Here is a 12,176-nt window from a genome sequence, read left to right as displayed (position 1 = left end):
AACATAATTCTTTCAGCCTACAAAACAGAGATTGCCCCAAGTATTTCCTTTCCTAAGCAATTATCCCTCCCTGCCACTTCCTCCCCTCATCCCACAGCTTTCCCAAGTTCAATACTGGAAGGTTTTTGGAAAAAGAGTAATATCTTATTCTGAGTTTATGATAAAGTATTATGTATATTTATAGCACTAAATACATGATTTATAATAATACTGTTACAATTACATTTGTATTTTAAAGGCTGGATGATTAATTTTACCTCCTTTAGCAGGAATGACATGCTGTTTTGGAAATACCATTAGTATCCATTTCCATATAATATTTTACAGATAAAATTAATTCTATGTATATAGTTGGTAAGACATGGCTGACAAGTTTTGACTGTTTAATGCTTTCCCCATAAATAACTATAACTGGGAACTAAAAGTAAAAATCTACTCAATGTTTTGTTTGGTCTCTTAAAATTAATAAATTCAAATTAGCCTTTAATTTTCTTTTTTAAAAGCCTAATTGTAGGTCTGATTCCACATCCAAATTCCTTCTGGTATATCACAGCAAGTATGACAAATCTGAATAAAGATAAAGCCAGCCTTTTTACTCTAAGGCACCTAACTTGGCCTCACCTCAGTGTTCTTAAATCCCACAGTTTGATGCCATCACCTACAGCTGTGGTCATGAAAAGATTGTAAGCTTGAGGTTGCTGAGCGCTGAATGCTGACCCCTGTAACAACAGAAATTAGTTTTAGATCACTGTTTTTCTGGTGCTAAAGATTTACTCCATTTGGGAATAAGCCATAAATATATTTGTAAGGGTATGTGATAAAAAGCTCATCTCCACATGCACAAAGGAGAGCAGAGGAACAATGCTCCTCCACGTGGAGGAACCCAAATCATATCCTGCCCCAGCTGCTCCCAGGCCTGGTACGGGAGAGCGCTCAGCCCAGAAGAAGCTCATCTCTGCACACCCAACGGAGTACAAGGTACGACGGCAGGCATAGGAGCCTCAACAACCCAGTCAGAGAAATGGGGCCCCTGCCGGGTAGGGGCAAGGGGGAGCCATCAGCCCCATGGGCCGGAGGGACATCCGTCACCAGGGGTCACACAGAGAGACTCCCCAGAGCACTTCCAGCTTGGGGGGTCATTGCCTCAGGGTATGGGATGCATTATGGGATGTAGGGGAAGAGCATTTGGGGGTTCCCCAAGACTTATTCTGCGATGTTTAGAAGAACTAAAGGTTCAAAAACGGTGGGATCAAGGTGTTTTGGGGAAGAACAAGCACGTTAAAATAGTGATAAAGGGAAAGTGACAAAATGGCCAGTCACATGTAAGCAGGCTGGTGTCAGTACGTTTGTTTGGCCATGCCTAAACTTCTAGTTTAATATTACTTTTTTTGCTTAAGACTACAAATAAAATTTTCATCTACATGAGAACAGAGGACAGTAAAAATATAAAACACATCAAGGAATTAACCAGCTTGACAAAGTCAAACTACATAATCCAGACAAACACAGTAGTCCAGCATTTAACTACAGACCATATTCGGCCCTGGCACAAGTGGGCATGCTTCAATTGACTTCAATAGCAACTGCACTTGCTCATACCAAGACTGATTTTGGCTTCATACCTTTCAATAATTAAATCTAATCTATTTTTAAACCTCTGATTTTTTTAACATCTACATTGGCAAACCCTGGCCTTTTTGCTGGCTACAAAACTTCTTTCTCCTGGGAACTGAATATAAACAGCTGAAACTCCTCCTTTCCTTTCCTCACCATTCACATTCTTGATTTGGCTGGATACATCAGAGAAACCTCAAGGTCGTTTCCCGCAATCAGTGCTTGATTGCCAGGAATCTTCTATTTCTTACAAAAACTGGTGTATAACTGGAAAATGCTCTAGTATTTAGTCAGCTGATTTCCCCAAATGGCAAGAGAAAATGGGGCACTCAGCATTAAAAAGACTATAGGAGCTTTCCCTTCCTTTGCTTTAAGTAGGTTTCCTTCCTAAACTAAGCATTACCAAAGCCTACTCTAACAGATGCACTAAAAGGCACTGTGCCACTGATTTCCCAACAAAGCCAAGAGTTTCTGCTTGAATTTTGCAAAATACTGTTTGCTGCTATTTCACATTTCCCTAGCACTACATCCAAAATTTCTTTTGTTTCTTACCTCACACACGGAAAAAAGAAACTATAGTCCACTCACCCTCCTTCCTAACAAGCCAGCTTGCCAAAATCTTCATTAACTCCCTGTTCTTTACACTATCCCTTACAAAATCTCCTAGCCTTCAAGGCTCTTTTCACCCTTTTTTGTCTTCTTGTCCTCTGTGTTAACTTTCTCCGTTCTCTAGGTTGTTCAACAAATTCTTCAGATGCAATTAACTTCACTTCCTCTCCTTTCTTTTTCTCAAGATGACTTTAGTCCTCCCTCCAGGATTATAAACAGACAAACAAGACCTGTTATGTCTACTGTCTCCAGCTGTTCAAGACATCTGCGACTGATTTACACAGTCACTGTGTAATATGTGTAATACGTGCTCTATTAGGTAATTTTCGAAAGGGTGAAACATTTGCCAGGTCTTTGCACCTTATTTTAACACTTCATCTCATCTTTTTGTCTCTTATGGCTTCCCAGCCTTTTAAATTTTTTCCTGATTGTTTCAATATCCTCAAATCTTTCTTAGAAAGATTTGTTTGTCTAGCTGTTTGTTTAGATGGTCTGTCCTAAGTACTCATGCTATTATACCTGAATAAATCCTGAAATGTACATATGACTAATATCAAAAATTATTATCCTGTGTGACATATTTTCTATAGAAATATAATTTGTATAAAATCACCTTTTTAAAAGCTAAATCCAGGTGATTTCTGTCTTATCCACTCTATTTACCAGAGGCTGTTACTCTCTCTACATGATTATACTACTTCAACGAGTATGGGTTAATAGATGTACAGAAAAGAGTACTTAAGTTCAAGAATGAAAAATTGAGGGAAATTCATAAAGAGTTAAAAATTATTAAAATCTAAAATGTAACTAAAATATTGTATCCCTTTTCCATCTGTTTAACAAAAATCTTTCTTTCCTTGTTTTATACATATTAACAAGCACATTAAACATTATTTTGTTATTTGATATACAAAAAATAAAAATTACAAGTTATAATTGAAAATGTCTGAGAAGGATAAGAAAATTCACTAAACCATAATTCATTTCATACACACAATGTTGCTGTTTTAGAATATTGTGATTTCTAGTTGAGACATGAATAATCTGTCTGTAGCGGTTTCTGCTCTTAAAAGGGATAAAAAAACGACAGACTTTCATACTCACTGGAAAAACAACATTTAGACTGCACTCAAGGGTTTTCACATATGCTCTACTCAGGATACAACTGGTGATATGTATGTCTCCCTAGAGGTAACTGCAAATTTCCAGGACCACAAATCAACAAACATCTTTGAAAATTTGAATTTAAATATGTAAACATTCCCACTGACTCCACAAAGACAATTCATATGCTTAACACTACACATTTTTTTAGTGAATAGAGATCCAAAGACTGGATATTGAACGGCATAAAATGAAATATTGCCCATATAGGAACACGGCAAATTTGACTCAGGAACACAAGAATATCATTTCAGGTTATTGAGATCTCTGTTATGCAGATATACAGTTAGTCCCACCAACTGCAAGGGGATGGCTGGTGTTTCATTAGTGCTATGCTAGGAGTTATACTCCAAATTCAAGCCCAATTTTCTTATGTAACACACAGTTTTTAAATCCTGTGCTCATAGAAGTAAAGGCTCATCAAAGGCTTGAGATCCTATCTTGGTATAGAGTATTAAAGCAAAGCCCTGTTATTCTTTTTACAATTATACAGAACTAATGTGAAAACGTGTAGACTTTCCATGTTGCATGAAACCCTGCAAAATCAATACTTTGCCAGCAGACGGGAAGAAAACTCAGATATATTAATACCTGATTATTAAAATGTTGATATTCAATCAATTCATTTTGCTACATTCCTTAAAAGTTTGTATGGAAATGAAAGCATGTGGGAACCATCAAATTTCAGTAATTTTTTGGCAATTATCAGTAATCCACTTTCATTAGGTGATCTTACATATCAAAAGAAAATTGTCAAGTAGGAAATCACTGTTTGAAGTGTAAATCCATTATTATCACCTTAGGATACTTGCCTTGTCAGGCTTGGTATAAGGTAGCTAAAGACTACTTATCAGAGTGAGGTGAAGTTACTACAGCCAAAATAACTTTTGCTCATTGCCTCAGGAAGACTTCAGGGGAAGCACTAGGGTCTAGTAACACCCTGCATTAAAATGTCACAAGCAGTTTTGAGAGCAGGGTCTGGAAAGCAGAGCTCTCCTCTCCTGGGTGTGTGTCATTTTCGCTACGCTACACTGTTATGCTTCGTCTTGTCTCCTCACTCTCTGGAGCCGGCCCTGCATACTGTAGCACAGGTTCATGAAAGAGAGGAGGGTCCCTCAACACAAGCCTGCTGCCTAGTGCCTATTAAAGAAAAGCTGAAGATATCCATTTGTATTTTCTCATGCTGACGAGGACAACGAACCTCAATTTCTCAGTTCCTGATCAAATACACTGAAAACTAAGCTATCATATATAAACCTGCAGCAATACCACTGCCACATCTCTGTAGGACCATGCATTTAAAGGCCCAATTTCATAATGAAATGATGTGTATGCAACTGTACTGTCTGTTGATTCCCATCTATAATTTTTTTTAACCTGTTACACTATGTAAATACAATTCAACAAGAAGAGAAAGTTCTCGTGATAATTACAGGATACATGCTAATGAGTAATTAGACAGAAATTCTAATCACTACACCCATTAACAAAAGTGATTTTGTTTGGCAAGCCATTAACTGGCCAACATAGGAGTAATTCAGAACAAGAATGCAAAATGTCAGTCATAAGGACACGTCAAGGAGATAAGGTTACTACAGAGGAAGAGGGTTTGCAGAACATAAGAGAAAGAAAGAAAGATGCCTGTGGTGAGGAAGTAAAGGTCACGAAGAACATGACAGGCAAACTGGAGTTATTGCGGTGGATTAGGAAGACTATTTAAGGATATAAGACTAAAAACCTTTAGAAAGGAAGCTTAATTCATGTTATTGCTGCTGGAAGAACCCGTACATGAAAATAGATGTACTTTACACTGTCGTCCTTTGGTGTGCCCCTGTTATAGAAACAGTTCGACCCCAGGTTTCCGAGGGGCGGAGTCTCATGCACATAGAAGAGCAAAATTAATTATTTATTTAAATGATGGTACAGCATAGCAACAGCTCGAGCTGGGTGCTTCTATAGAGGGAGGCCGAACAAAGGAATTCTGGGGTAATTATACCCTTTACAGTTCTATTTTCCTGCCTGCCAGTGAAAGTCTCCTCCAATCTTTTTTTACTGAGTCAGTGGTCTCTCTCCTTCTGACAGGTCCTGGCCTCCACCCCAGGCTAGTTGCCATGTCCCTGTTTCTCACAGTCCCTTATCTTCTCTAAGGTCAGCCGCAACCCAGGTGTATCCCATCTTGTCTCCTGCATTCTACTTTGTACCCTAATTAGCTAGTTTTGTATCTTTGTTAGCTAGTTTTAATTGGTTTTGCAGTTACATCATTGGCAATGCCACATCGTTAACAATGTTTCTGGAGTTCATTGGCAGTTCAGCCTTGAGGTCTGCAGGCTTCATCTACTTTAGGCGCTTATGCTAAGGAAGAGTCAGACTTATGCTCAGCTGAAGCTAAATCAGCTACAATTTCCTTCTCTAATAGTCCTGAAGCTAAATCAGTTACGATTTCCTTCTCTAACAGCCCCGAGCCCCTTAAGGAGAATTTTGGCTCAAGATGAGTAGTTAAGGAAATAAAAATTGCAATTTAAGGTTTTCAAATTAAATTGGCAGTATTAAGACCTTTAGTTATTCCTACACTTGACAAAGATAAAGAAGGAAAGGTAAGCACAGGAGTATACATCTTCTGTCATGGTGCTATGCTAGTGTGCAGACATATTTTCACTGTATTTATTATTTTTCATCTCATTATAAACATAGGGCAGCTTCTTACCCTGTGGAAACATGGAGGTAAAACTGCTGTCTGTAAAGATTTATTAGCCAAGATTTCTTTCTTATATCTCTATGTGCTCTGAGTTAGGATAATGACTGTTAGTTCCCCAATATCCATGTATTTTCTATAACTTTTCTTCAGCATCATATTAGTCAGCTTTTCATTTCTGAAGTAATCTTCCACATTAAAAGCTATGTTTAAAATGGCAAGACTTCCTAGCTGTGCTAATGCATTTATTTTAAAGATGTTTAGAATTATTTTTCATACCAAAGCAACAGTTCCCAACCTTCTGGAAGTGAGCCTTTCTGAAGCTGCTCTCTTTCCCTTGCGTCCTCTTCCTCCCTCTGTTCATACCCATTACCTCCTCAAATCCAGTCTCTTCCAGATCTTGCAGCTGTCTCCTCTGAACCCTTGCAAGACACTGAGATTCAAGGAGGTGAGTGGGATAGAATCATGGCAGAAGGAGGAACAGTCATCCACATCGTTGTGGATGACTGGAACAGTGCTGAAAACAACAAGGAGAATGATACTAGGCTGAGGGAATTAAGAAGGAGAAAGAAAAGAGGTTGTAGGAGCTGGAGATGAGAAGACTGATAGCTGCACAGTCAGAGCACTTGGAATGATATAAAGAGTTACAGTCTACCTTTACTTGATGAAATGAGTTTGGAGATATAAACTGCTGAAGTGACATGGGATCAGAGAAGCAGGCTTCAGTCACGAGCTATTCCAGAGCTGTGGCAAACTGGCAGGAAGCTCAAGGCAGCACAGCCATCACCGAGTTCTCCAGTGAGGCAAGGAGAACAATGACAAGACAGAAGACAAGTTGGAAGCCCCATCTAGTTGCTGCCACCACTTTCTTCTCCAGCTAAGAAGAAAAATCAGTAGGAATGGAGACACTCACCACCACTAAGGAGGCTCATGCCTCACCTGAAAAACAGCTTACCAATTAGGAACAACTACAGCAATTTGCTAGCCTGCAATATTAAAGATTTCACGTCATGTTCCACGTACATATAATGTAGGTGTATGTACTCGATGTTCATCTGCAATATTTCACAAATAAACTGTTAACAAGAGTAGAGATTACTTCGCATAATTCACCTTTCAGATAAAGGACAAGACTCCATCAACTGTACCTATGCAGATTTAATATCTCAGTCAACGCTACCCTGTGATTTTACAACCTAATAACAATCAGAAAGATTCAATGGATTCCTATTAAAGAAAGATACGTTGCAGCAAGTAATGATTCAGTAGGGTGATTCATCATCTTCAGCATATGAATCAATGCCTCATCACAGCAGTAAGTGCCACTAACACAGGATGTGCTATACTTTAGTAAGCTTAAAATGATGTTTCTGACCACCTAATGGTCATTAAAGAATCCAGGAGTGTGTGTGTGTGTGTGTGTGTGTGTGTGTGTGACCTTAATGGTTTTAGCCAGTGCAAGAGTAACTGTAATGATTTATACTCTGGCTTCACTGGAATTAGTGGATTTTGATAAGCAAAACAATGACAATGAGGATTTCTCGATTCTTGAGGGACAGAAAACCTCTGTGTTAACTTTATTTAGCAGGCCCCAGAGGGAGACTTTCAAAATTAGGAAAGAGAGTAAGGCAACCAATTCTTACAATCAGCTGAAGTCTGACACTTAAATATCTGAACATTCATTTGAACATTTCCCTAAACTGTATTCTAAATTTCTGTAGTGCCATACACATAATCTGCAAAAATCTTCACAGACACACCAATTTTGAAGTAGGTCATACATATGTACAAGTGATAAAACAAGTCCATCTAACTTTTGCTTCCAGTCTATCCTTCTGGATGAGTCAGTTATGCAGACATAGCAATACTTAATATTTTCTAACTATATTTCCATTTTTAGAGTACTAAAATTCTAGAAGGAACCAGGATTCACAGACTTGCATTAAAAATGGGCTCCACCAAGTAAAAATTAGCACCCCACCATCTTCTAAGAAATATACCTTATAACAGCCAGTACAGGCAAACCTTAACAACAATTCTCACAACATTTCCTGCTAAACTGTTCTGGATAAAGATTCAGAATACCGTTCTACTACATATCAGGCAACATCTGCCGTAAAGAAGGCATATTCTAAATGATAAAATAAGCTCAATCAAGTTTTTTACAGGCTGAGATAAACCTCACGCATTGCCAATTCTTGCAAACGATCTCCAGAAGACACTCAAGAACAATTTAAAATCAAAGTTATTACATCGCAAGTTGTACATACTTGCTTACAGCTATTGCTGTCCAAAACCAGCAATAACTGAAAGCTATGCTGCTACTTTATGATTCTAGAATATTCTATGTATATAATAGTTAATCTCTTAAAAGGTTTCTCCCACACTTAATTGGCCCTTTCCTTCATTAGTGTTTTGACCTTCTAAATTTTTTTTTAACTGAACAAATCTCCTGATCATCTCCAGATACTACTGTTTAGTTTGCACCACTAAGCAGTCTCGGAGTACAGGAACTGCTTTATTTCAGCATGAACTTAAACCAGAAGAGTATACCTAACGCACTGCAATCACTAACGAGCATTCAGTCCACAAGGCCAAGCTACGGCTAGTCCAAAGCAAAGCTTCCATAAATTTTATTGGGTGGGCACTGGCTCCTCGGCATCAACTGTTTCACTCCACAGATCTGCTTCTACTGAACTACCCCACTAGTTAAGGTAGTGACAACCTGACACTCCAACATGTTTTACACTCTAAGCAAGACATAATTTACATCTAGCATTCTGCATATTTTGGCAAGTAAATAAAATATTTTAGCATATTATCTTAATGCATTGATTTACATTTACTCTAACAGTTTTAAATTATACAACCATAACAAAATAATTGATTAGCATAATCTTCCTGTGGATTTATTTACGTTAAACTCTTAATTTTATATAGCTGAAAAAATAATTGAGAACCTTGATCTACAAGTCTCCTTAAGAATGCTCCGTTTTCTTTGCCACATGCCTCTAGGTTTTCTCCCAAGTGAATACTTGTCCACTGCTTTAAAGTTTCTCTCGCTTAAATAATCAAAAGCCACTCAGCTGACTGAGCAAAAGAAAAAGTCAGAACTCCAAGACTATTTATGTTAAAAATAGTACTGAAATAACTAGCAAAATTTTAAGTGTTTTACCAGTTCACATCTCTCAGGAAAACCCACAAAGAGTTATATAAAAGTAGCATTAAGGAACAGTTTACTTTTCAAATGGGAGATAAGGGCCACACACAACAAGACCTAACACAATAGATATCCCAGCATGTTTTCTATCGTAAGACCACCAAACTTTCAAATCAATCTTCAAGTAACAGAAAAGACCAAAGATGAATGTTTTTAAGTCATCTAATTCTGTTGCAAAAAGACCTATACTACTGAGGAAATAGATTTTGTTTCTGAAGTTTCAGAATAAATAAGATTATTTCAGATTCAACTTTAGAAAGGAGAGAACATTTACATAAAACTTGCATAAGAAGACTAACCTAAATACCCACCCTACATAAGACTCACATAAGAAGTAAGAATATACCTATCAACTACAACTCAAAATCTATCAGCTATAACTCATTTTGTATAGATATAATTGCAATTGACTTTCTTTAATTTGGCTTCAAGCACTAAAAGCATAAACGAAAGAACTCTCCATGGATATTATATACTTTTCTAAATTAAATACTTGAAGTCCGAATTATGACTTCACAGGAAAACTCTCTCCAGAATTCATGAAATTTGGAAAAATCACCCACTGTAGAATGGCTACCATAACTGGATGCCTCTAGAGCGATCAGCCAGTTATCTCCAAATGCTGAGATACACAGACGTCTGTAAAACTGAGTGCCCTCAAAAAACAGTCATCTGTAAAGAAGCTGTCAAGAGGAAAGGTAAATCCACACTAATATCCGGGCAATAGCACAACACCTTTCCCTGTTTTTTTCTTTCAGTGGTATTTGTCTAAGACTATGAATCCATGATTTCTCCCTGATGATTTTTACCCGTGAGCCCTTAGAATATGGCATAGTGTATTATTTCTATCATGCCATACCCGGCATGACATGTTAACTCAATGTCAAGAGGACTGAAAAGAAGGCTGAAAGGAGAAGAATGGTTCAAGATCATTCAACCTTCAAGTATACAATCACACATTGAAAATTATTACAGTATTATGGCATAATACTATTCTCAAAGGCCCTGCTTTTATTGCAGTATTATGGTATAGTAATTTTCTCAAATGACTTGCTTTCAACCTCTTCCTATGCCTAAAGGACTGACTGTGATTAGAAGGGTTAGCTTCAGTGAATATGGACAGACAAAAGAACTATAGTACAGTTTAAATAGACCCTTTCTCAACAGGAGACATAAATGTTTAGGGACACAACTGAAACACCCAAGCACTTAAAAATGTAAATAAATAGCCCAGGTTTCCATCACACTGAAAATTTCAGGTAATACATAGATGTGTATGCACAGTTTTCTTTCTAAAAGCTTTGCTCTTGAAAAAGAAAAAAAAATGCTTGGTTTAAGGCTGTTTTGTCATTGCACACGGTTGGTACAACGGTGTACCAAAAAAAAGAGAAATTGTCAGTCTCCAGATTCAGTCAGATCTCCCAGATCTGACTATTTGTCAGGTCTGGCTGATAGACAGAGTACTGCCGATCTAAAAGTAAAACAACTGCCTAATTCTTTAACAGGAGAGGTAAAGGTGCAAAATCTTACTTCACAGAATGAGGAATTCTGATCTATCACAAAGTCAAGAGAGCTAGATATGTAATTATGACAAAAATAATTAAGTTCCTAGGAATGACGCAACATGGACATACTGTCCTTTGAGTTGACACCTCCTGTCACTTTCTAACAGGATTTATGTGATTTGAATTCACTTTGTAAAAAACTTGAAAGGATAATACGATCCTATGCCATTTTTAGATACTATAAAGTTGAAAAAGTAGTAAAATGTATTATTAAACAACTGCCTGTGAAAAGCTCACTTAAAAATTGTGGTTTATATGACTGGAAAAAAAGCCATTTTGCATTTAAACAGCTGAATTTATTTAAATAAAGTCAAAAATTAACAAAAATTTGCCAGACTATTTCAGACCAAGTTTAGCCCAAAATGAATTTTTATAGCTGCATTAAAAATTCCAGAAAACGGCTTGGAGCTATTGTAATGGAATTGCTGACAAGCTATTTTCCACTATGTAAATTACATTTAAACTGTAACGATCCCAAATTCTATAAGCATTGCTGTAAAATCACACCAGATAGGAATTCTTAAAAATTGTTTTTTACCTGTAACTGGTAACACTGGCAAATGCATGAGTTGAGCATCCAGAATGAATAAGTACTAAACTTAACCCACAGAATTAAATGCCACATTAATTTCAAATGTTTTTATTTAGTTCATACTATATTTAAAAAAAATGAAGAAAACACATTTGCAAACTATTACCATGACACATTCTTTATGCCTGCTTCAGGTTTCTTAGGTGTTGTTCATAAGACATACAACACTATATAAGATCGGATTTTTACAGCCTGATGATTGGAACCTTTAAAAATGTATCAAATGAAGAAACCTGCATTATTCTTTATGATTACTACAATTACAAGTTTAATGAAACTTATTATTAATGAGAGAGTTAAAACTTCAAAGAGACATACTGAAAAAAATCTAGAACACTTTTATCTAAGAAAAATCAGAAAGTCCTTGTCCATCAAAGTAAATGATAAATAGAATCCTAAAGCAATGTCAAGCTACATGCTCTGTGCATACTAAAAATTATCATCACCTTGAACTGCACATTTTTAGGCCTAATGCAGAGTGTCTACAGTCAATCAAGAAGTACCTCAGTAAACTCTTCTGTAGTCTGGACAGAACTACTAGTATTGCTGGGTAAATCAACTACTCCAGATTTTGGTGTCAAGAAACATTCTGAAATAATGCAATAAACAATTTGAGAGCATTTACATGAGATATGCTTCCACTGCCAAAAAGTACTTCAAAAAAGAAAGGAGAGAGAAAATTGAAGGAAGAAAATAACCACATACTTTGAGTACTAGCGT

At 36.9% G+C, this 12,176-nt stretch overlaps 1 protein-coding gene across 3 annotated transcripts in view; it reads right to left on the bottom strand.

Moving 5' to 3' along the window:
- Positions 1-12,176, bottom strand: part of WDR27 (WD repeat domain 27) — a 145,140-nt gene that overhangs the window by 95,079 nt on the left and 37,885 nt on the right. For all 3 annotated transcript variants that reach the window (XM_009680961.2, XM_068939113.1, XM_068939114.1), the window contains one exon: positions 622-719. In XM_009680961.2, the coding sequence (XP_009679256.2) occupies positions 622-719 (98 nt within the window). The remainder of the gene's footprint in view (positions 1-621; positions 720-12,176) is intronic.

The sequence above is a fragment of the Struthio camelus genome, chromosome 3, assembly GCF_040807025.1.
Source record: "Struthio camelus isolate bStrCam1 chromosome 3, bStrCam1.hap1, whole genome shotgun sequence".
NCBI lineage: Eukaryota > Metazoa > Chordata > Aves > Struthioniformes > Struthionidae > Struthio > Struthio camelus.
The sequence above is the reverse complement of the archived record's forward strand: the minus strand, read 5'-3'. Positions and strand labels throughout refer to the sequence as shown.